Source organism: Melitaea cinxia, chromosome 5 (genome assembly GCF_905220565.1).
Source record: "Melitaea cinxia chromosome 5, ilMelCinx1.1, whole genome shotgun sequence".
NCBI classification, from domain to species: Eukaryota; Metazoa; Arthropoda; class Insecta; order Lepidoptera; family Nymphalidae; genus Melitaea; species Melitaea cinxia.
In genome coordinates this window covers 2,792,499-2,818,398 of record NC_059398.1, presented here as the reverse complement: position 1 = coordinate 2,818,398, position 25,900 = coordinate 2,792,499, and the positions used below count along the sequence as shown (strand labels likewise).

Sequence of the window (25,900 nt, the reverse complement as noted above, 5' to 3'; positions counted from 1 at the left end):
CAAGCAAACAATTATTCATAGTCACATTGAAACAAAGTTAGGTATTATTGCCGTATATCTCATTATTCATACGTTGAACCGATCTCATTTACAACACAATTGACTCCTGTTTTAAGTATGGGTTAGTAGTAAATTACCTACAAAAGAGGTAATTCTTAATTTATGAAATAGACTAAAACTGAGTTCGAAAGTTGGAATATTTTAAAATAAATAGGTCGTAATTTAAATGGCCATTGTCTTTGTTTTTTTTTACACTCACAATGTTTTTGTTAATCAACATTGTGCGATTTTTTAGTGTGAAGATATGATTACATTTATTCTTCTTGGATGGCCAAGCAGCATCGTTGCATTGCATGGCATTGCTAAAATCGTCTGTCCAAGTGTCCACCCTGGGAAATCGAATCTTTATGATAAAATATATACGTTATTAAAAATTTAACTTTAACGTTTTCAAAATGTTTAAAAAACAAAAAAAAAAAAACAACAAAACAGTATAGGGATATTTAGAAAGGTTATTTATTGGCTACGATATTGGCTTATTTTTGGACTTTGATTTCATAAAATAATAAAAATAAGTTTGTTGTCTCTTGTAATTTAAACGAAGCGATCGTCAAACAGGTGTATTTGAAATATTCGATACATTTTCTGAAATTTTCGAATTTTCTGCGCAATTTTCTTAAATTTTTCGTCGTTAAGAACCTTCTACAAACTATTAAAAAAGTTTTAAAAAATTAGCTAGAATGGGTCCAGGCATATAAACCACTAAGTCACAAGATTTCGTTTGCGTAAAATATTTATTTTAAAATCAAAATCTATTTTTATAGCTGCTGGAAATTTTCTAAAGAACTCTAGACTAGAAACTCTTTAAATTTACAACCTCTTTTTTTACACCTTTCAAATTTATATTGAGCTTTTAATAAAATTTTGAAATTCATAAAATTATTTTTAGACGTCATCATCTCCTGCCCTTATCCCACTTATGTAGGGTCGGCACACCATGTTTTCCTCTTTCAATCATCTTTCCATTGCTTCTACAAAATTATTTGGACAAATTTTTATTAGTGTAGATAATTAATAATTATTATATACAAGTAAATCAAGTCTGCAAATCTAGGAAGATTTTCAGTTTACAATATCGTAAATAACTGATTAGTCTTATGTACATTGACTGATAAGGACATTATAGCTAATAACAATAGGAAATATAATTCAAGATCAAAGACTATATAACTAGTTTAATACACCTGTCTAATATTACTTTATGTATTATATGTATATTTTCTTAATACAATGTTTTTATCTTTCGATAACGTTTGCATATTGGAATTTATATTTATTTTTAAGGCATATAGCTTGTTCAGTATAATACTGCATTATACGTCAGATAACTTTTGGCTATACTACTTTTTTTGTTGTGTGGCAGTAAAGAATATAGCCACCTCATCTCTTCCCGTGGGTGTTGTAAGAGGCGACTAAGGGATAACACAGTTCCACTACCACCTTGGAACATAAAAAGTCGATCGATGGCGGGATAACCATCCAACTGCTAGTTTTGAAATACACAGGTCGAAAACGGGCAGTAGCGTATTCGGTGCCATAAAAGCTAGCCCTGCGGTCACCAACTCGCCTGCCCAGCGTGGTGACTATGGGCAATACACATGAGTTCACGCCATTTTTGGCGCAAACTTGTGCAGCCCTATGTCCAGCAGTGGACTTTGGATACGCTGAAATGAAACTACGTTTGTCAGAAACCGGTGAAACGAGCCGATAAACTCTTCCGATTATAACGATCGAAATCCGATTTTTCAAAATCGTTAAATTCTTCTGTCGGGTTTTGTGGTGTATTTACATACGACTACGTGACGTAATCACACTCGAGTAACGAATTTATTTATAAGATTTACACAAGTAACAATAACTTAACCAACTGTACATCAGATTAGTTTCTTAATCGACTTCAGAAGAGGACCTCCAGGTTCTCAATTCGACTGTATTTTTAATGTTTGTTACCTCATAACTTTTTACTTAGTGTACAGATTTTGGTGTTTTTTTTTTCTTTAATCGAAAGCTGATGCTCGTCTTGTAGTCACATTTAAATTTGTTTGAGATCTGACAAGTATTTTATGAGTTAGCCCTAATAAATTGACTGAGAATATTCGAGTATCAATACGTTGCATTACTTGTTTGAAGTCAGTTTTTTGTTTTGTTTGCGAGCAACACAATAATTTATTCTTTGTATAACAGTGTTGCCATATTGAAATCGTAACTGATAATCGTATTAAAATGAGTTGTAAATTTCGACACTCTTGAGGTCGTTGTACTTCTGATTAGTAAGGAACATTTGCGTTCTGTTTCGTACACGAGCCATAATAAACCATCAGTTATTGATAGAGGTTATAACGTTCAAGGCGAACAAGTTGTTGAATATTAACTAGTTACTGTAATGATAATCTAATTATTTAGCTACAATAAAACAATTAAATAATATATCGCTTTCCGTACTAAGTCTAGAAGCGGATGCATTTACAGTTAATGTTTTCATCAACGAACACGTGTACGAGTGCGCGGTAAAATCTTAGTAAATGATTTAATTGCAGTTGATCTTGTAGTTCAAACTTTACGAGGGATAATGGTCGAGAAAAAGGATGAGGTTAGTAAACTGGTATATTTTAAAAAATAATTAGTGCTTAAAAATAATTAATACAATATACAAATTTCTCGTTTGATGCCATTAATAGCCATTAAACTAGAAAATTAAGTTGTTTCGAATAGATTATGTCTAACTGTTACAGTAAACTGTATTTTGTAGCATTGTATGTACGTCGGTCAAGAAAGCGGTGTACCACCCTAAGGTTGAATGTCGCTTGCAGATTCATAGGTGATAAAGATTAGTTTCGCTTGCAGATCGATCTGAAAACTTTCATTGCCATCTTTATCTGATTATTGATAACGATATTATTTATACCTAATAGAGTTTAAAATGTCATCTATAATAATGACGTATGGATACTTATCAATCAGGTTTACGTAATTATTAGATATATGTCGCTTTCAGTAATATCATTTAATAACGAACCTTGTAATTTTCGATGACCAGTAAACTAAATCAAAACTGTTACACCACTTTCTTGATCGACCGTACAAACCTTTATGGTTTTTTTTTTTTAATCGACTTCCAAAAAGGAAAGGAACATAACTAACAATAATTTAACCAGCTGTACCTACATCAGCTTAGTTTACTTAATCTACTTCAAATAAGGAGTAGGTTCACAATTCGATTGAATTTTTTTTATGTATGTTACCTCAGAACTTTTGAGTGGATCGAACGATTTTGATTTTTGTTTTAATCGAAAGGTGATGCGTGTCATGTAGTCCCATCTAAGTTTGATCGAGATCTGATGGATATCATCATCATCATTTCAGCCTATTGCAGTCCACTGCTGGACATAGGCTTCCACAAATTCGCGCCAAAAATGGCGTGTACTCATGTGTTGCCCATAGTCACCACGCTGGGCAGACGGGATGGTGACCGCAGGTCTGACTTTGTCGCACCGAAGACGCTACTGCCCGTCTTCGGCCTGTATATTTCAAAGCCAGCAGTTGAATGGTTATCCCGCCATCGGTCAGCTTTATAAGTTCCAAGGTGGTAGTGGAACTGTGTTATCCCTTAGTCGCCTCTTAAGACACCCACGGGAGAAGATGGGGGTGGCTATATTCTTCAATGCCGTAGCCACACAGCTGCTGGATACTTTTTGAGTAATCTTTGATAACGTGCATTTTCTTAACCATTTTTGCGTCGTCTGCATTCGTTGTGTTATACCACATAACCTTCCACTGGATAGACCGATTTTGATGATTCTCGTTTTGATCGAAAGCTGATGCTTGCTTGCTTGATGAGATCTTATGGTTACTTTTTGAGTAATATTTGATAACGCGTATTTACTTGACTATTCTACTTTTCGGCTACTTACGTTGTACTACTTTTGGATCTCAAAGTCGGTTTTTATTCGTTTACAATTTTGCCATTTATAATTCTAAATATGCACAAATTATAATGATTTATTTGATAGTTAATTTAGAAAATTATCTTTAATGAGTATATTTAAAATATGAATTTTATAAGTTGAGTTTATAATAATAATGATGATGGCGATGATGAAGCTTTATATTCGCAGTTATGTAAAGTTTCAACCACAGACATACCTACAATCGCGTTACTGTATTGCATCGGTTCCTAAACTTATTTTTTCAACTGCCCACTTTGAGAATTAATTATTTTATAGTGCCCCCCATTTTTTCACCAAGTTAAAAACCACTATAACTTCAAATTAAATTAATTATTTCAGATTAAACATTAATTCTAAACGAGACTAACTATAACCCTCAAGGGGGTTACATCTACCTTACGGCCTACATCTGCCAATGAAAATGATTATTGAAACGCAACTTTATAGTATTTAAACAGAGTATCTTTTATTCAAAATAAAACAAACATAATCGATTCTAATATAAAAAAATAATGTGAAGGATGATTTAAATCGCCCCCAAGCCTCTACACAACGCCGCCATTTTTTTTTCTGGGTCTTTTACCCCTTTATGCCTGCAGCGCCCACAGAGGGGGCGTTATCGCCCACTTTGGGAAAGGCTGCTCTATTGCTTAAACATTAGTATTTAGGTACATACTTTTAATAGTGAGGCAAGTTATTTGACTTAAAAATTAATAACTAAACGTTAGTTAATATATTCGCGATGGACGAAAATATAGTATGTTTGTGTTATTTAATGACTACTAATGAATTATTTAAAAACTAATCAACGTATGATTACTTTTATCAAAGGTGTATAGCGTAAATTCGATTTTTTTTTTGGGTTGGCGTGTTAATAATTTGATTGATAACGTCTGATTTCGTAAATAGTTTCGTTGGCATCCGCGGAAAGATAAAAATAAAAAAATTGTGTGGTTTTATGAAACCACGACACAAGTGAAACTTTAGTGAATATAAACATTTACATTAATACACATCAAAACACACACTCGGAACACTTGCGACATGCGATAGATGAACGAAAATTTTTGGCGATAGGATAAAAGTTTCACATTAAAAAGTATGTTTTATAACATTTTTAATATTCTAGTCGTTACATTATTATGTAATTTACTTGCGCAAAAAACATTGCCCATTTAAGGACGCAGAATGTGCAAATGTTTGTAATTGGCCACCAGAGCTTATCTGAATATAGAAAGAAAACATGGAATAAAAGGATTATTTTAATTTATGAGTTTTAAATAAGATGAAATGTTGTTTTTAGAATATCAATGTCAAATCTCACTGGATTTTTTTATAAAAAAAAGTGTTTAATTGACTTCATATTCATTTTTCTCAATTCTTTAATTTTTATTTCTCGCCTGGCTTTCAAATCAATATGTCGTTTTGATGCCAATACGGTTTTGGTACTAACAATAAGTATTGTTTTACCTATAAATTAATTATTAAACTTTGCCCTCCCTTGACCTTTATCCTTAACTATAGTCTAGAAAAAAAGTAGTAAAGTAGAAGTCGCTCCTTCTACTCATCGGTGATAAGCCGGTACAGTTAGCAGATAACTTAACAAAAACTTTGGAAATTAGTTCAACCAGGTTTGTAAACATTCCTCATGCGTTCTGCTAATTTTTTTTAAAATTACTCTTATTTTGTTTAACATACTTTCAAAAAAGGAATAGGTTCTTTTTTCGAATGTTCTTATTCTTGTTTCGCCTTTAATTAAATATGAATCATTGCAGGTTTGTGGCAGGTCTGTCTGCATCGTTAGCTCTGTTGGTGATTGAATTTACTACCTTCATATTTGGACTAACAATGTTCGCTCCTTTCGTGTCTCTTACGTGTATCCTTTTACGTAACTGTTTTTGATTTAATCCACAAATTTTGTATATGCACAAATGTTTTAAATAATATAAAAATGTACATAGATTTGGTGTTTGGAAGTAATGATTTTTTTTTTATAAATTTAATTATATTACATGTATGCACATAAAAAGCATCGCTTTTGAATAGATCACCAAGTTAATACTGCTTTGTATTCGTTGTTTTTCTCCTTTTGCACGATGTTTATTCACGCGTTTGCGTTTCGTAAGTAACGATAATTATTAAATCACTAGCACTTGTTCTGAGTAGTTATACTAAACTATGTTACCAAACATATATATAAGTATTACAAAATTATTTATATTTGAAAAGAAATGTTTTAGTTCAACTGTCAGAATAAAAAAATCAAATGATTTTTTTAAAGCTTATTGTATAAATTTACCATTCGCCCAGATTCGTATTTGATTAGTCTTCACGACTTGTTATCACGTATTAGGCTATAACTGTATATAAAAATAAAAGATGTTTCAAATCAGCCAAGCTTTACACGATCCCTAATGTATAGTACTTATTATAAAATGATAATAAATTCCTAAATAACAAATCAGCTATCACCGGACACGGATTCGCTACAATCATTTTAAAATTCGTCGTGATCGACAGTTTACGTTGTGACTGGTTCTGGCCTGTCTTCTATTTCTGTTCTGTGGTGCCATTCACCCTGGACATAACCACTGCTCTCATAAATCTATGTTCTAGCTTAAAATACGCCAATAAATTCCCTTTTCTAAATAGATTACAATAGTATTTATATCTTTCATTCCTACTTCTTCAATTTTTTCCCTTATTACTTATACAAGCTATCGTTTTCTTTCTAAATACCTAATCGTTTATTTGTCAAGAAAGGTCGAGTTTTTTCCCTATTGTTGCAAATGCTTTTTACTGTTAATGTTTGACATTGTGACTTACTTAGTGATGCATTTCATCTTCTTTCAATTAGTTACTCACGAGCCTTTCTGTCAATCTGTTTAGATCAATTATCTTTAAAATAGTAATCTTTATTGAATCGATTCGAATTGACGATGATTTATGTTTACTCTGGGCATAAATATTACAAAGGTAAGTCGTACAAAGTGAATGAAAACTTAGAAAATAATCTATACTAAGAAGATAATACCTATATAAACTTGTATAACTTTAAAGTGATCATAAGTGAAACTGCATAGATTATTGTATTTAGAATTTACTAGTTTTGGGAGATTTCGTGTGTAACTAAATTCAATCAGGCTAAGCAGACAAGTTATAACAATATGTTCTAATTAGGGGGTCATCCATTAATTACGTGGTGTTTTTAGCTATTTTTGTTCCCCCCCCCCCCCTAGTGATGTTTGGTGAGGTTTTAGACAATCCATACCCAAAAATGTAGTTTTGTGTAAAGTAACACGTGTAGTTTTTGTGTAAAGTAAGTTGAAAATTTGAGAATATTATGTTTAAAAACAGGCATAATCTGATTAAGTTTTGAAAAATTAAGTATCGTGACACAAATTTCTAGACAGGCATCAAAGTGCAGGATGTTTTTTTTTTTTTAATTTTGTTAAGAAATCACGATTTCAAATGAAAATTAAATACACGTAAGATCAAAATATAGCCTCCCCTCCTTGTTATTTCGTGATGTTTTTCCGATACTCTGATTCGATCCTCACGTGATTGATGGACTACCCCTTACTTGGAGGAATAAATATTTTTATGAAATTTTTATTGATAATGATGGTTTTTTTTTAATTTATTTTAAAAATGTTACATTTTAACAAGTTATATTGTAAAAACTTCTTGCAGGTGGCCAACGAGCATCAGCACTTGACTGAAACGCACGAGGTGAAAGCGGGATGGTCGTTCTACTTGATACTAGCCGGGGTGGTGACCACCTTAGGTTCTTCCTTGCCCGTTGGGTTCAACATCGGAGTCGTCAATACTCCAGCTGATGTAATTTAAAAAAAAAAAACCTTATTACATTTTCTTATTTTATGAAGATTAGACAAACAAGCCTATGGACCCGCTTCGTACTAAGCGGATACCATAGCCTATAGATGCCTGCAACACCAAGAGCATCGCAAGCGCGTTGCCGACCCTACTCCCGACGCTCCCCAGGAGCTCTGGTTGCCTTACTTGCCACAGGTATACACCACCTCATCACTACTTGAGATTAGTATTAAGCTGTGATCTTCTGTAAAAAATGAGGTACTTCTTCAATAGGGATACTATAAATTTTTAGCAAATATTTCTGTGCTCTACGTCAATAAAATTAATTTATTGTTATTTCTTTCTTAATCACTAAAGTTTTCAAGCTAGAATTATAACAAATAAATACTTAAGTCCAGTCTATTAAAGATTTCAACTTAAATTCCAGCTTATCAAGACCTTCTGCAACGAAAGTTTTATAAGTCGCTACGACTTGCCTTTGGATAAAACATGGCTCAACGTGCTCTGGTCTTCCGTCGTATCCATATTCATAGTGGGTGGTTGCACAGGCTCCATACTGGGTTCCGTCCTCGCTAACAAATTTGGAAGGTAGGTTAAGTTTTTCTCTTTATATAGTCCAAATGTATCCCTAAAAACTGTAGTATCATTGACACTAAGCCTCTCGTTATTTATTATAAAATTATAATTTGGATGCTTAACATTAAGTAACGAAAACACAACGCACTTGGTTTTTTTGGCGTTTAAAACCAAGTTATTTATTTTAAACCAATCTGGAATTCGCTACAAAGAAGTGTTCACGTCATCATAATTTACTTTTTCCTATCAACTTTAAATATAAGAGATGTGTCATCTGCAAATAGCACTATATCACAAATATACTTACCATAAAATGGCAGATCATTTATATATATTAAAAAAAGAAAAGGATCTAGAATCGACCCCTTTGGAACGCCCATTTTTAGAACAGATCCAGAAGACTTCGTTCCGTTTATTGATACGTGTTGAATTATTAGATATATATGAAGTAGTTAGATTAAGAGCTGTACTACTAACGCCGTAAAACTCAAGTTTACTTATTAAGATCCCGTGGTCGACGCAATCAAATGCCTTTGATAAGTCGCAAAATACACCAATAGCATTTTATGACCTCTCCCAAGCATTATGATGTTTGAGAAGTGTCACACCAGCATCTGTCGTAGAGCGACCTCTAGTGAAACCATATTGTACACTGTAAAAAAAATTATTAACTTTAAAATGGAAAAGAAGTTGATTTAGTACAATTTATATATAATAAATAAATAGTATATAACATACACACACGGTCGACTGTTCCTATGGTAAACAACTTAATGCTTGTGTTACAGGTAACAGCCGACTGCTATAACTATTTTTTATTTTTATTAACAATAATATATATAATAGAAATATAACTAATAACCATTGAAATAGTGTAAATAATGTTCATTCACAAACGTACCTAAAGAAAAAGCTAGAATAATATATTCGCAATTCAGTCTGTAAGATTCCCCTCTTCGGCATAGGCCTCTTTCTCCAGGTAGCAGAAGGATGTAGAGATTACAATATATATTAAATTGTTTTCTTTTTTTAAAAAATTTCCTCACTGTACTTTTTATTTTGCAACAACATTATTTCTGTAGTCGCTAACTCTTATTTTCCCTTGAAAATGTAACAAATCTTTAGACATACAGACATAAAATTCTTTAATTTATTATTTAAACTTGTTAATTTATTATTTAAATTTGTTAATTTTAATTTTATTTTTTTTAGTTATTGTATTTATTTATTCGTTTAGCTTTATTTGTATCTGAAAATTAAATTATATGAAAAATACTCATATTATTATTACACAATATACTTTCTCATACTATCGATACGCATTGTTGGTTAAAACTCTACAATGAATAAAGAAGTTGTAATTTTTTTTTATAAAAGCCAAGTAAAGACAGGAGTACCTAATAAAAGGAAATTTATCGTTAGTTGAAATCTGTCCAGTTGTTTGTACTATCAAACGCAATATGAGACAGCCTTACTATTAAAAAAATAAATAATGTAGCAAGTTATCAAAATCATTTATTTGTTTTTGTCACAGAAAGAATGCTACAATAGTAACGAATATTCTGTTCATTGCGGGTGCAGTACTATTTTTATTCTGTCGAGCCGCTAATTCTGTTGAAATGCTTATAGTTGGAAGATTATTAGTCGGTTTGGCTGGAGGTTAGTATACCATATAATTAAAAAAATAAAAATATACACATTGAAATATGAAATAGATAAATATAATATGATAAATTATACACTTAATAGTTCAAAAACTTTTACATAAGTAGTATAATAAAAGTTTTTTTTTATCTTTTGTGTTTTCTTTTAAAATAATTTTAATTTTAAAGCAACGCTTAGAAATTTTAAATAAAATAATATTTTTTAGAAGACGAGAGAAAAAGATCCTAATATGGACCCTGGCCCTAATATGAATACTTGTATTTCAATAATATATTAATATATTCTCATCCAATAGGTCTTACGACAAGCATAGTTCCTATGTACTTAACTGAGCTATCACCACCGAGCCTGACTGGGGCAATGGGTGTTGCCTGCCCCATGGGGGTCAATGTTGGTGTTCTGGTGGGGCAAGTTATGGGATTGGATTTTATATTAGGTGATTATAATTATCTTATTCAATATATCAATATATTCGCGAGTAAAAATTAAAATACAGTGAAAGGCATTTAATTATACCACCTATTTATTATATATTGTTACATTTTGAAGCTGTATACAAAAAATCAGTTAAATACAATAGGTTTTTAATTCTGAGATACGGTTTCAGATGTCTAACAGGTGTTTTATTTAAGCATTTATGTTTAATGCCTTTAGCTTGTCTTCATTCTAAATATATTTAATCTAGATAATATTTTTTAGAACTTAGTTCGTAGTTTTAGTTATTTTCCTAACTTCAACCGACCCTATGGAAAGAATCTCATAAAAAATAGACAAATGTAGACCAAAATCTCATACCGAGTTATAAGAATCTATCAGATCTCGCCTCTCATAACCCTGTATGAGAATTTGGTCTGCATTTGTCCATGTTTTATGAGATTTCTTCCATAGGGAATTTACATGCTGTCTTATAGAAAAAAAGTTTTTATTTTGTTTAAAAATATCTACACATAGAAAGAATACTTTTAGATGTGAAACTCCAGAGTCAGGAACAGAGATCTAAAAATTATCTCTAAAGTAAAATAAAAACTTCTTTCTGTAATCACGTATTTTATTATCTAATATATAAAATTCTCGTGTCACAGCTTTCGTTGCCATACTCCTCCGAAACGGCTTGACCGATTTTGATGAAATTTTTTGTGCTTATCCGGTATCTATGAGAATCGGCCAACATCTATTGTTCATCCCCCTAAATGTTAGGGGTAGTCCACCCCTAATTTTTTTTTTATTTTTTAGACAAAATTTTTAATTTCTATTTTTTTATGATACAACATTAAAAAATACATACAACCCTAAATTTTCAACCCTCTACCATCAACCCCTATTTTTAATAGCGTTTAGCGGCAAGACAACGATTGCCGGGTCAGCTAGTTATTATGTAATCTTTAGTAGGAACACTTTAGCGTATTTAATAATATTAGGAAATATTGGTCTATTTCAGGTGGTGCTAACGACTGGCCCTATCTTCTATCCGTCTACGTGTTGCTAGTCATAGTGTGTTTACCTGTACTATTTATATTGCCTGAAAGTCCAAAATATCTGTTTGTTATTAAGAGAAACGAAGCTGCCGCTATTAAAGGTGAGACAGTCTTTAGAATAATATGTTGATGTATAATACTTTATAAATTAAATTATGTTTGCGAAAGTTATCGATTTGTAATTTTTGTCAGTTGATTCGCAGAATAATTACTTTAATCTGATTCGATGGATCATATTAAATTTGTATGTTAGATAGTTTCTATTTTCACATATTTTCTACAGTTAATATAAGCATGTATGTGTATTTATTATAAAATACAGTAACTACATTCGTGATTCGGCCGCTTTAATTGACCCTTTAAATTAAAAGACTCCAGCTCAAGTTGAGCCATTGGTTTTGTACATTCCAGATTTCGAATTATCTTAGCGTATTATTATAAATTAAATTTTATTTTTATTTTTGACGTAACATCCCAAAGTTCTTGAAATGTTTAATTACGTTTGCGGCAGTCAAGAGGTTGAAAAAAAAACCGAATAATTATTAATTATGTATTAATACAATAATTATCTTAAAACTAAATCTTATAACTAACGACTGCTTTAGTTGAAGAGGGATTAATGAATGATCAAAATAATGTTACAATTAATAAAATTACAAATTAAAACAGTGGGGCATTGAAAGGCTAATACGGGTAACTTGGCTAATGTGAGAAACTCGTAGGGTGGTCGCCAGGTGGTCGTCTGGGAAGATTCCATCAGTTTGGTACGTCAGCATTTTCGTGGGTTCAGGGTTCCGTAACTGGTTGGTGCCAAAAAAAAATAATAATAAAAAAATAAACTAATAATGAATTTACAACTAAGTATTTAAATAATAAAAAATAAAAATAAAAAATAAAAATGTTTATTACTCAGACAACAAAGGGTCCATAATTGTTAGTAAAAATAAAAGATGAAAGCTTAATAACTAATGTTAGTACTTAATAACTAAAAGTGACTTTGTAATGTCACACAAATGCCTGAGTACTGGACAGTCCCCGCTATCGGCGATGACCTTTAAGACATTGTTGCGGCTGCCGCGCACTCGCCTTAAAAGTGAGCTAGCCTTTTTGCGCAGAATGGCCGGGAAACTGTCGACCCCTGCGTGCGCGAACATACTAGAGGCACTGCAGTACCGCGGCAGCCCCAACAATGCCCTAAAGGCGTTAAGGCGTAAGACCTCTGAGTATAGCTGACCCATAGACTGCTCGTATAAAAAGAAGTGCAGTAAGCTTTAAAAAGCGTGATCTTAACTGGTGTTGAGCAACGAGCAAATCTGCGGGCCAACATGTTCGCCCTGATCGACAACGCCCTGCGTTCTCGCTCAATATCAACATTATACTTTAGGTCTTCTGTGACAATGTGACCTAGGTACTTGAATTGGTGTACTCTAACAAGACATGTCCCGTTTTAAACTTTGACTCCATTTATCTCAATTTTGTTTTTACATAACACAATCCTTGTTACAGAATTGAGTCGTCTCCGAGGCCCGTCTGTCCCATTAACCGACGACCTTGAGTTCCTCCGTGAAGAGTTGCAAGTGGAAGTAGGGGCCAGCGAGAAGTGGAACATGTGGAGCGTTCTACAGGATCCTAGACTTCGCCTGATACTGCTGCTCACGTGTAGTATGCAGGCCGGCCAGCAGACTAGTGGGATTAATGCTGTAAGCCTATAATATGGGCTATATTGGTTTTTATGGTTTTTTTTTTATACCACTAGACACACACACACATTTACAAATTATGTCACACGAAATTTACTATTTATTGACTGACCCTCGTCACAGATGGTCACATTTATGAGAGGCCCCTCTCTACCTAGTGTGACGTCACTATTTTGGAATTTTACACCTATAAATTATTATTCGCCCTGGTGTAGTGGTGAGTGTGCCGAGTATGCGCTCAAACTTCGGCGATTCTATATTCGATTCCTGCTCGGAATTGATTTGTGCAAATATTTCTTTCCGGTCTGAGTGTCTATCCCTGTGGGTCTCACCACCGGGTCACGGTGAGCACGTTAAGCAGTCGGTCCTATCCATCCCACCTGATAGCGATCGTTACTCATAGTATGCTGTATATATCCATCAACCCGTAGTGCAGCGTGGTGGATTAAGCTTCGATCCTTCACTTAGACGAAGAAAGAGGCCTATGCCTAGCAGTGGAACGTTACACGAATGTTATTTCAATCATGAATTGTAAATTATTATTTATTTAAAAAAAAATCATCAGTTTTGACATTATTTGTATTTTCATTTTAATTATTTTTCAAGAAAACCAACATCAATTATTAGGTAAGAACCCTGTCCCTTGTCACACAATGTCAAACTTCGTCAAACCCGTACTCCCCGTTAACGTGTGACGTAATTTATGGATATTCCTGTTTGGTAAGGTTATCGTTGCCTATTAATATTTGCAACATCGGGCTCCTCGCAAGCGCTTTTTCGACCCCACCACTGCTATCGACACAACTTATTCAACTTTTTTTTTTACTTGAGAGCCGTATAGTTTGACTGTGATTCTTGATCTTCTTTTTTGTGCAGGAAATTAGATATTGATTATTTTTTTATACTTATCTGAAATGTCAAAAAATACGCAACTACAATTTTTTTTTGACATTTCATCCAGTCATTATTAAGATAAGCAACAAAAAAAAAAGTTTGTCGTCTAGTGTAAGTTTAAAATATAATAAAATTAGAATTTGAATTGTAGAACTAATGTAAGTTTAACACTGTACTGTTTTCCCCGCAGGTGTTCTACTACTCTCATATGATATTCAAGCAGGCGGGCCTGTCGGAACTGCAGGCCCAGTACGCGACTATCGGCTGTGGGTCTATCAACGTATGCACAGCCGTGATAATGCTGTACCTGCTGCCCAGGACCGGCCGCAGACCTCTACTGCTGGGGTCGACCCTCGCTGCTGCGGTATTGCTAGCGTCTCTGGCCGTGTCTATGATCTATATTGTGAGTTATATTTGATTACTATGTACATGAACATACACACACACACATATATCACCAACATATGCGTTAAGAATAATAATATAATATTTTTTATTAAAGACTAGCTGTGGCCTGCAGGCTTACCTGCGTTAATTTAAGGAAAAAACGTATTAATATTATTTTTTCAAAAGAATTTTTCAATTCGAACCAGTATAAGTTCCCGAAAATCCCGATCAACCAAACAAATTCTTCAGCTTTATAATATTAGTATGTATTTTTCCTACCCCTTAGGAGGCGTTCATAAAATACGTGAGACGTTTAAGGTGGGGAGGGGGTCGAGTCTAATCTCATCTAATCTTACGTTGGAGAGAGGGCAAATATCACGCAATTTTTTTCTGATTGAAACAAGAAAAAATTATACTATTTTGGTCCATTTAATCCAGATTGTACACGCTTAAGATTTAATCTTAAGCGTAATCGTAATTAAGGTCATTCACTAATTCGTTCGAAAGAAAATAATTTCATTCGTACTTCGACATTATACATCTTTTGACTGTCTGATTTGTTGATCGTGCCTGATTTATACTAGTCTTAACTAGTCGTAAATAAAAGCACGAAGCAATTTTTTTTTTTTTTTACAATAACAATCCAACGCGTTTACGTAAGAAACCCACATTTTGAAAAATCTCACGTGTGATTGGGGGATGGGGGAGTGGGTTGAATAAAACCTCACTACATCTCACCAGGAGGGAAGGACAGAAAATTAAAAAAAAAAAACATCACGTAATTTATGGACGTCCCCTTATTTACAATTAATATATATTAATAACATTGATGAATAAAATACGAGTGTGCTTTAGACCACACGACTGAAGTAAAACTTACGAAACGTAACTCTCTTTCTATCTTCATTAACTTATATCTCCCTCTCAACTTCCGTTCGCCTAGCCCGATCACAATTTTCGTAACGCTCTCATCACGCATTCACCAGCTTAATCCCCAAGTCAAGCACCAGTAAAGAAGTTTTACTTCAAAAACAAGTTGGATGTTGTGTAATATGAAGGACGTTTGTATTTCAGCACGCACTATCTTGGATGCCATACGTGTGTATGATGGCTGTGCTGTCATATGTTTTGGTATATGGGTTCGGTCTCGGTCCTATCCCCTATTTCATTGCTTCGGGTAAGTTTAGAATTAATATATTTAACACCGTACAGAAAAGAATGTTGAATTTTTATTTTAATTACAAAATAAACTTTTTGTTATACAAATATATTTTACATATGATAAGGTGAGATTTATTATTGATGTAGGACCCAGCATTATCTTGCTCATAATTTGGACCAGCCTGACTATGGCATAGCTAAATAACAAAGCTGTCAAGTAGTGTTGTATTTCTGTGGTGAGTGTGGTAGTCACAGCTTCTGAGAATAAATTGCTGGCGTCCATAAGCTAGGGCATCTGTTTATCATCAGGAAGACCATACGTTTGTTTTTCACCTTCCCTTGAGCGCGTATAACGTTAACTATAAGTTACCTGCACGTGTCCCGCAGAGATGTTCGAGGTGGGCCCGCGGCCGGGCGGCATGGCGTGGGGCTCGCTGGGCAACTGGGCGGGCAACTTCCTCGTGGGCATGAGCTTCCCCGCGCTGCGCGACGTCATCGGCCCGCACTGCTTCTTCATCTTCGCCGCGCTCACCGCCGCGCTCTACGCCTTCCAGAGGTGACACGCGCGCACACAAACACACAGACATGCACACACGCACACACACGCACACGATCACCCCCGCACGCACACGCACCCACACACACGCACACGTACCCACACACACACACACACGCACGCTCCCACACGCACGCACACACACACACACACACACACACACACACACACACACACACACGCACATGCACGCACACACACACGCACACACAAGCGCACGCACACACAAGCGCACGCACTCACGCACAAGCGCGCGCGCGCTTTCACATACAAACATACAACATACGCTCTTACGTGCACGCGGTACTCACATACGCAATACGCATACTTTCAAAAACACACTCGCACATACGGATAGTGTCTGCTATATATAGCTTACTTTAACCTGAAATTAGAACAAAAGTATAGTACCTCAAATTTTTGACTGGACTGTAAATTGATATTTATTCAAGTGCTATTTTTTTGTGCATTAGTACAGTAAAAAAATATGAGGTATAGTAACTGTACTGAAAATCAGACGGTTAACCGAAAGCTCGTGGATTTTATTATTAATTAGTCTTTTATTTTATTTTAGTTAGAACTATTTAATTGCAACATGCTTACTAAGAACAAAATTATTTTATTTACAAACGACATTTTTTTTTATAAATAATATCAATAATAATGACAAAACTTTATTACAGATTCTACTTACCAGAGACGAGAGGCAAAACGCCAACTCAGATAACACAGCTCTGCAGTCGCGGGTTCAGATCCCGTCCGCGCAACACGCGGGAACTTGGATACGTATGACGGTGACGTCACACTTGTTTCATATACTATACAAAAGTATATAATATATTCAACTATATAAAAAGAAAAAAATTGATACAACTGTTTTACAGTTAAAATTTTGTCGAAATATTTATAAGAAATGCATAATATATCACGTAGTTTTTTTTTAATACTACTTCTACTGTTAATAATAGTTCTGTCTTCCTATTCCAATGAAAACATGTAAATAAAAAAAAATAAAGTAGGATATATTTTTTTAATGAAATGAAAGTTTTAATCATCATTTAAGTAAACATCTTTGAATTTTTAAATTAACATTTCAATTATTTCAAATATAATGCCATTTTTTTCTAGCCAATTTATTATTATAAACAACGTATTTGCTCAATTTATGTTGGTTTTTGGAAATAATGTGTCCGAGATAATATTAAGTAAATAAGACATGAAACAGGGTATGAAGACTTAACGGCTACTGTACTTAATGTATCATAATATAGGTAATTAAATGGATTGACTACTGAGTGAGGGCACCATAGGGAATATCTTGGCCAAAATCTGGAGCAGCCCGACTGGGGAAGTACCTCGACCTTACAGAAATAATACTGCTGTCGAGCAGTGTTTCTGTGGTGAGTAAAGTGACCAGAGCTCCTGAGGGAGATTGAGGATAGGATCGGCAACGCGCTTGCGATGCATCTGATGTTACAAGCGTTAATCGCCCATGACTATTAAAAAGGTCGGATGTGAAAAACAGCAACTTTACAGGAGAGCGATTTAAAGTGTAAATTGCGTGTATCTTTTTACTTATTTTAAGCAGGATCATGAAATTTTAAAGTAATGATGTACAGGCTATTTATGTTTAATATCATTACTAGCCGGTATTTAATGTGTAAATATGAGAAAAGTCACTTGTTACATTTTTAACGGGTTAAGACTAAGAAGTACTGATTTGTCAGAAGTACCACGACTAAATAATATATGCATAAAATAAAAAAATTCTCTTCAGCTGATGAGAGACTTGGTTATTTGGGAACGTTTTATGAAATAAACAAAAAAATGCAATTTTGTAGTTCCGACGATGTTAATAGTCACTAGCGGTTTGTAAGTTACGGTAATCGCTAAAACCATCAGGTGAGGCGTACGCTGGTTTGCCGACCTAGTCGTTTTAAAAAAAAGACATATGCTACATACATTGATAGACAATTAGACATATATTTTTGTCTATGAGACTTTTAATCGTTTTTATTGCCTGCCGTATAATAATTAAAATTATTTAGTTATAAAGTTTACGTTCTCTAAAACGTCGAATCTTAGATATTAAATATATATTTTTATTTGTATGGTATCTTATACATTTTGATGTTAATAAAACGAAATTTCTGGTAACTTTATGGTTTATTAAAAAAAATACATTGTTCCAATAAACATATATTCAGATATTGAATAGTAAGTTATAACACTATTAATAAATTGCCTGTTTTTTGTTTAAGCTATTTTTGTGCTTAAAAATTTACATTTTGTCTCAAGTTGTAAGATACTAAGAACAGCAATTTTCGACTTGCGTCAAAAGAACTTGGCAAAAGCTCTAAAAGCAACAGACTCTGAATAAAAAAAAAAAAAATAGTGATCTAATATTACCAAGCTAAGTTACAAAAATATGTTTGAAAACTGTCTTAGGCAAATTAACAGTACATGGATTTTCCTATCTCACTTACAAAAAAAAAAGAGAAAACTAAAACCCGACTACGATAAAAAAAATTAGAACGTCACTTCATGACCTATAGCGGCCGCTAAATTCAATACAATGTGACATCTTATAGCCTGTAACTAGAGGACAACGCTTATTTTTTTTTAGAATACTTGTGTGCTTAGAGATTTTTTTTTAGTCTAAAACCGTATTTATTGTTCAATTATTTTTCATATTGAAAAAGCATAAATTTTTTATTTTTTTATTAATAGTGTGCTAATTAAAATGTGATTTAGGATCAACTTTACCATAAAAATAAAAGAGAAGATTAGTATTGTATTTTTCTACAAAACTAAAATCGTTTGTATAAATTCTTTATAATTATATTATGGTAACTTTGCATAATTACAAGTATTGTTTTATTTATTTTATGCTTATTGTAGATCGTAGGCAAATGTTTTAATAGCCGTCTGTATATAACGGGTTGTTATTTTTTTTAACGGTGGTTAAGGAAAAATAAAATGCTTAATTTTAAATATTGATTTGTTTTCTTTCACATTCCCCACAGTTTCATTTATTCATTGCTAATCATCTATTGAGTACGAGTTCGTTTCTTGATACAATTTATTTTCATAATATTATTGGTATTGATTAAAGCAGTAATCTAGTTCGAAATAACTGATTTTTGAAATAATTTACCTAAGTACCTAGTCATTAATTTTTATTTTTATTTTTATGATACTGGTTTTGTTTAACTTTATGAGGGCTTATTAGTTTCTTTTGGACAACAACAACAATAAAAATAATACAAATGGTTATTGTAATGTCATTTTATTATACGAAAAATTGTAACAAAGTAAAAAATGTTTAACAAGCTTCGTCAATGTGAACATTAGTTTGGTTGATGAGTTTGGAATGTCTTATCAATTATAGGTAGTATTAATTAATCGTCTTCATATTAAATTAATAATGTCTTATATAAATATTTTTTTTTAAATAAATAAATATCTATACAATACACACACGGTCGTCTGTTCCTAAAGTAAGCAACTTAGTGCTTGTGTTATAGGTAACAGCCTGGACTGGTATATAGCTACATATATTTTTTTTTCGATTAACATACTTATAAATAATACATATATAAATAAATATTTATATTACACCCAGACTCGGGGTGGGAATCGAACCCACTACCCTCGGAGCAGAAAGCAGGGTCACTACAAACTGCGCCAACGGGCTAGTCAATATATAAAAGATGTTGACACATTTGTGTCATACTTAAAAAAAAGTGTATCAAAACTTATTGATTCGGTTATTCGATCGATATAAGTACTATAATATATAACAAATTATTATAAATTTAATGAATACAAATAAACTATATACTATATATTATCATATTAACTAATAATGTTTGTATATAAAAATATATTTCATGACTTAATGCCATTGGTCATAACAATAGCTATACTGATTTAAGTTGACAGCCAAAATATAAAAATATAACGAAAGCAATAGCAAAAAAAAAATCATCTTGTGAAGATTATTATATCGTAAACCATAAGAAAATAAGGATATAGTATAATAAATAAAGTCAAAACGACTGGCAAATTTAATAAAATATGATTTTAAAATTTACGAATAATAGAAAATCGCCAAAACGTCAAAAAATTTTGAATCCTTTATAGGATTTTTGGACTTTGGAAAAATAACTAATGAAAGTAATAAACCTTTGAAAATTGAGATGTAATATTTCAAAAGGCCCATATAGTAACTTTAAACTTAACTTTAACAATTGTAGAAAGCTTTGATATTAACAATTATTTATTTCATTTATTCAATTTAAGTATCATTTTCTCAAATAGTCTTCCAATATCTTGAGCTGGTCCCAGCAGACCAACAACAGCACAGTATGAGGTCCTAGCCTCAAGTAGTTCGCCCCGACTCCCTTGTAGAAGGCGCTTGCGCCTTCAGTTTTCCATATCTTCATAAAACAATCTGTCATACCTCGGTACAACTTGCCACGGTTATTGCTGTCAACCGCTGGAAATATTTAGTAAATTAATTAATAAAGATTCATACAGGCACGAGTATGCAAACAAAGATTTACAACACATTAACTGAGGTAGGGCACAGCAGGAAATTTTCTGTTCAAAATATGGAGCAGCCCGACTGGGGTAGTACCTCGACCTTACAGAAGATCACAGCTAAATAATACTGTTTTCAAGCAGTGTTGTGTTCCCGTTGGTGAGTGAGGTGATCGGAGCTCCTGGAGGAAATTGGGGCCATATTTGGTCACCCAACCTATCTAATTTTCATTTTTACTACCAATTTTTAGTAAAACAGTTTTTTTAAACACCATTGGAAATACGTTCATTAATATTTATACTAACGTTGGTTGGACAATCTCGTAGCCATAACATCAAACGGGTTGAGGCAAATCGTCATAACAATGCCTCCTAAATTAGCACCCATAAATGACAACAGTAGCGGTGACTGGAAATATCCTTTATCTCTCAGCCACTCTTTGGCAAAAGCAAAACTGACCATTTGAGAACCACTACCGACGGTCCCGCGCGGTATTTGTGGACCAACTCCTCGAAATAATCCTGGAAATGTGAAGAAAAATATTAACTTTGTCAGCCAAGCCAGTCAGTTGATTGCTTAATTTGTAATATACAGGGTTAGGGTTAGTTAAACTAGCATTTAGGGGGTACCCATTAATTACGTGAGCTATTTTTCGGTCATTTTAGACCCCCCTCCCATTTATGTGAGATTGATGCTGAATATAATAGAGATTGACGGGAAACAATAAACTGTTCATGTATACTACAATTAATTTATTTGAATTAAATAAAATTCAAAGCAAAAATTAAATGATTTTAAAAGCCAAGAGATTTATTTTTGCCGGAAAAGTGAACACTCAAAATATATTTTTTAATATCAGATTTTTTTTTATAATTTTTGAAATTGATGTGAGATTTTCGATTACCCCTCCTCGGTTTAAATGAGATTTTGTGAGATTTCATTGCCCCCCCCCCATTCTGAGCTCACGTAATTAATGGATGTCCCCTTAAAACACAGCGCTTTGCCCAGAAAATAGAATACGGATTTTTTTCTATAGTAATATTACATTAATTTCTCCAGGGTTTAATAATAAATCTGTCCGTAACACTTTCACACGCTTTTCCTCAAAATATGAAGAGAATGCCTTTTACTTTAATTAATAACTATTACTTTTGTCTAGTGGTTTACATTGATGCTCACCTCGCACTTTGTGATTTTACGTGTCGCATCTCAGAGATCCATTTTTAGAGTAAAAAAATGTAAATATAAATTCCATAACATTCAGCCTGTATCATCAGACTGGTATATGCATCTTTCTCCACGTAGGGAAGGATTGGAGCTTAATTCATCACTATTATGAGTAGCGATCGCTATCAGGCATTTGTGATAACAACCGGGATCGACGGCTTAACGTGCTCTCCGAGCCACGGCGGGGTGACTCGCAAGGTAGCACAAGGATACACATCCAAACCGGAAAGGAATATAAATACTAAATACTCATCCCGAGCGGGATTTGAACCCGCAAACCGTCGATGTATTAGGTGACTACTCGCAACACTAGCATAGCTAGCATAGCGGTTATCACATAAAACGTAATTTATCTAAATATAACTGCTATAAACCTTTAATCCCTTCCTTGCGATAAATATCAGCCATCGCGCTAAAAGTTCCATTGTGTTTGTGCTGGTGGCCGACCGCTATGGCTTTAGTAGCTTGAGCCTGTAATCGTGTTTTGACGAGAAAGAAAGGTGTTCCAGCAATCGAACCCAACGCTCCACCGACACCGGCCGCCAATGCGCCACGAATTACTGATGTGCGGCCATCGGGGGTGGTGGTTAAACCACGTCTTTCAGATATCCGGTAAACTCCTAATCTGTAAGTTTAATTTATAAGCTGCTTTATTTATTCAATGGATATTCTTGGAAAGTTTTCAGAGCCTTGACATCGATCTACACAGATTGCCTACAGTTAAACTTGAAAGTTGATAATACCGATATAAATATGTCTGTTATATCTGTAAACGTGTTGGTAGACCTATTTTCCTACGTACAGGGGTTCCATTGTAGTGATGTACCTATCTAGCGGCCTGTGTGTTAAAAATGACCTTGCTTAGGATTACTTATCAAAGCAAAGTTTTTTACTTTACGGAAAGGTTTTGCTTACTGTTCTATTAAAAAAAAATGTTTTAGGGTTAGGTGTTCTGATTATCGTACAGTATGGAAAAATTAAATCTTTGAGTTTCGTATTTTATGATGTTTTCATATTGAAATGTATTAACCTAAATGTATTCAAACAGAACTGGAAACCAAGCATAGCTGGTAAACCATTCTGTAGTGCGACAATTCCTTCGTTCCTGGCTATTACAAATAGTCCATGAGGTACGTTTTTATAGTAAACTGCGTGTTTTCCCTTGGAAACCAATTCCCCTTGCAATTGAAGGCGTGTCTTTACTACTTCTATAGGATTTGTAAAGAGTGTGGCGAACATCGCTGAAGTACCGCCCATCGCCATATCTGTTAGGTCTCGGAAGAGCCCATCTTTGCTTTTTGCCGCCATGTTTCAATTCTGTAAGCAATTATAAAAAAAGTATAAATAAGTATAATAAGAATAAAAGAATAAATTTAAAACTTTGTAGGATTTTTTTATTATCTAGAAGCATTTTTACTTCATTCGACATAGTAATTTTTTATCATAAATAACTGTTAAGTTTAGACAAATAAATATAAATTATACTTAATAGGTGATGGCGTTATTTTTTTATTTTTGTTTTATACTACTACTATACTTGTTTTAACACCATAAATAACTTGTAAAATCAACTAAATTAATTTAGGAATAATAACGACAGATGTATATATACGTGTTATTAAACTTCGATATCAGAATCGATCTTATATCTTGAATAAAAAAATAATAAATAAATAATTATTATCTGTTTATGACTAAGTCTCCTGAGTTTTACCTGAGTTAAGTCTGTCATTTATAGCCATTTTAGATATGTACATTCAAGATATGTATATATCTTCTGAACATTTTTTTTTTCAAATTTGTCGATTTTAAAGATACATAGTAATAACCCGTACTTACTACTGCTTCATTATTTTCACGTATAAATTCGGCTATTGTATGCTTCTATGTATATGGCCCTAAACGGAAGAACGCCAGTTTAATAACACGTTGTATACAGAATTTATTTAAGAAAGATAACTGAAATAATTACTGCTCCTTTTTTTTATTTAATTTGATCTAACCTGTCGCTTATATCCAAGCGAGATATAAGAGTTTATACATAATTTGATAAGGAAAAATAAAATAAAAAATTAAAATCGAACAAAATTTTATTTAAATCCTGTTAGTAACTAATGTATAACAATAAATTACAACAAAAACACTGGCATAAAATACTGCACACTGAGATATTTATATTTGAACTATTTCATTATTATTAAATCTATTTGGTCTATTCACACAGCCAATTGTATTGTCAAGAATATATAGTGTAACAGAATACATATATCTATTTATTGACCATTCCTATATAAAATATCGAAGTTTACAATGGAAAAATATAAAAGTTGAGATAACACATAAATACAAAATCTATTTATACTTTAAAAAGTAAAAAAAAAATTGAAATATATGCAGTGTTTCCAAAATCTTTACATTATATTGAAGTAACATCTAACATGGGTTGAAAAACAATTATTCATTAAATCAATATAAAAATATTATTTATATATAGATTATCAACAATACTATAATTTAAATGAAATATTTAGTACAGGGACGTTCATCTTTATTACATATCTATTATATTAGGTAACAAGAATGAAATTGTTTAATATCGATACTAAAAATGCTCTTGATTAATAAAATATTTATTATGATTTTACATTTTGATAACCATAATAATTTTAAAGTTCTTGAATATATTCGAGAATGTATAATGATTTTATGAGTATATCTTCTAATAAATAACAAATTATTTAATATAAGTCAACCATAATAAAATTGTTCTAATTATTGTAATTAATTTAAATATAAATAAACGACAAACACTTAAAGTGAGACACTTTTCTGAAGTGAAAACGTTACAAGCACATACAACACAACTTTTATAAACAAAATTTGTTAGAATTTAGAAATTTAAGAACAAGCAATCAATAAAATTATAATAAATAAATTTCTCATACTAAACGCCCTTTTAAGTGCAAACAACAACACGCCCAGATTAAAACAAATATTTGTATTTGCCTATACAAATAATTTTCATGAGTATTGATACCCCCATACCAAGTCATTAAACTACTTATAACTTAGCTCTACTTATTTAATATCTAGTAAAATCTCAAAGTTTATTTCTAGAAAAATCTAGAATTTTAGATCTGAAATATTACGTTTTTCTCTTTGATATTGTGTTGTAAACATTTTACATATAATAAAACATCAACTTTAATAAAAAACGTAATAGGCAATGGCAAAATCTCTTAATAATAAAAACACATGTTCCTACACAGTAATATATAAATCAATTAATCTCGATACATTATTATTTGAACTTTAAAATAAATAATGTTTATAGTTGCTTCAGATGAATGACAAAAATAAACAATTTGATAATAAACAATTAACAATTATTGCAAGACGTCACTTGTTATTGTTTTCTTATAATCAAATATAGAATTTACTTATTAATGATAAATATTATGTCGTCAGAGAGGGATGGGCAGTTTGACCTATATGACCGACGACTATCTATATACATACCTATTACAAAACGTTTTTTTTTTTTTTTAATTTAATTTTACACCTCTTACAATAATTGTATATATACTGTAACAGTAATTGGTACATGAAGAAGGAAAATTAAAGATATATTGAATTGTGTTAAAATAAGTACTTTTCTTATTGTTAGCGTATAAAAATATTTCTTTTAATTTGTTATTATTATTCAATAGAATCAAAATAACCCAAATATTTAAAAAATTCTATAATTATCATACATATAGTATTCTTTGTTATCTGTTATTTAAATATATATCCTGTTTTATAAAAGGTGCAAAACATTAAAAAAAAAAACATTTATTACAACTAGTGATGTAATAACGATTATAACA

General features: G+C 32.5%; 2 protein-coding genes and 1 long non-coding RNA gene across 3 annotated transcripts; 2 read left to right on the top strand and 1 right to left on the bottom strand.

Annotated features, from left to right (window-relative positions):
• The first annotated feature begins 5,801 nt into the window (after positions 1 to 5,801).
• LOC123653377 lies at positions 5,802 to 6,671 on the top strand. Its single transcript, XR_006743080.1, has 2 exons — positions 5,802 to 5,883; positions 6,473 to 6,671. It is a non-coding gene; the product is annotated as an uncharacterized LOC123653377 (long non-coding RNA).
• A 282-nt stretch (positions 6,672 to 6,953) lies between these two features.
• LOC123653677 (solute carrier family 2, facilitated glucose transporter member 1-like) lies at positions 6,954 to 17,132 on the top strand. Its single transcript, XM_045589671.1, has 11 exons — positions 6,954 to 6,983; positions 7,701 to 7,847; positions 8,272 to 8,432; positions 9,955 to 10,079; positions 10,381 to 10,521; positions 11,524 to 11,661; positions 13,067 to 13,260; positions 14,345 to 14,557; positions 15,616 to 15,718; positions 16,090 to 16,258; positions 16,942 to 17,132. The coding sequence occupies exons 1-11, from the start codon at positions 6,954 to 6,956 to the stop codon at positions 17,048 to 17,050; spliced, it is 1,530 nt and encodes a 509-aa protein (XP_045445627.1). The 3' UTR covers positions 17,051 to 17,132.
• Positions 17,133 to 20,522: 3,390 nt separating this feature from the next.
• Positions 20,523 to 23,288, bottom strand: LOC123653676 (solute carrier family 25 member 35-like). Its single transcript, XM_045589670.1, has 4 exons — positions 23,062 to 23,288; positions 22,406 to 22,656; positions 21,110 to 21,325; positions 20,523 to 20,759 (listed from the first exon to the last, which is right to left on the bottom strand). The coding sequence occupies exons 1-4, from the start codon at positions 23,286 to 23,288 to the stop codon at positions 20,566 to 20,568; spliced, it is 888 nt and encodes a 295-aa protein (XP_045445626.1). The 3' UTR covers positions 20,523 to 20,565.
• Positions 23,289 to 25,900: the final 2,612 nt, after the last annotated feature.

What these genes read in the sequence shown, in the direction of transcription:
- LOC123653677 (XM_045589671.1), top strand. Translation starts at nt 6,954, where the DNA reads ATGTTTACTCTGGGCATAAATATTACAAAG. An exon ending in TCGTCAATACTCCAGCTGAT is followed by an intron (nt 7,848 to 8,271) that starts GTAATTTAAAAA and finishes CTTAAATTCCAG; the next exon opens with CTTATCAAGACCTTCTGCAA. An exon ending in CCCCTATTTCATTGCTTCGG is followed by an intron (nt 15,719 to 16,089) that starts GTAAGTTTAGAA and finishes CGTGTCCCGCAG; the next exon opens with AGATGTTCGAGGTGGGCCCG.
- LOC123653676 (XM_045589670.1), bottom strand. Translation starts at nt 23,288, where the DNA reads ATGGGCGGTACTTCAGCGATGTTCGCCACACTCTTTACAAATCCTATA. An exon ending in TTCTGTTTGAATACATTTAG is followed by an intron (nt 22,657 to 23,061) that starts GTTAATACATTT and finishes TTAAACTTACAG; the next exon opens with ATTAGGAGTTTACCGGATAT. An exon ending in TCGCAAGGAAGGGATTAAAG is followed by an intron (nt 21,326 to 22,405) that starts GTTTATAGCAGT and finishes TCACATTTCCAG; the next exon opens with GATTATTTCGAGGAGTTGGT.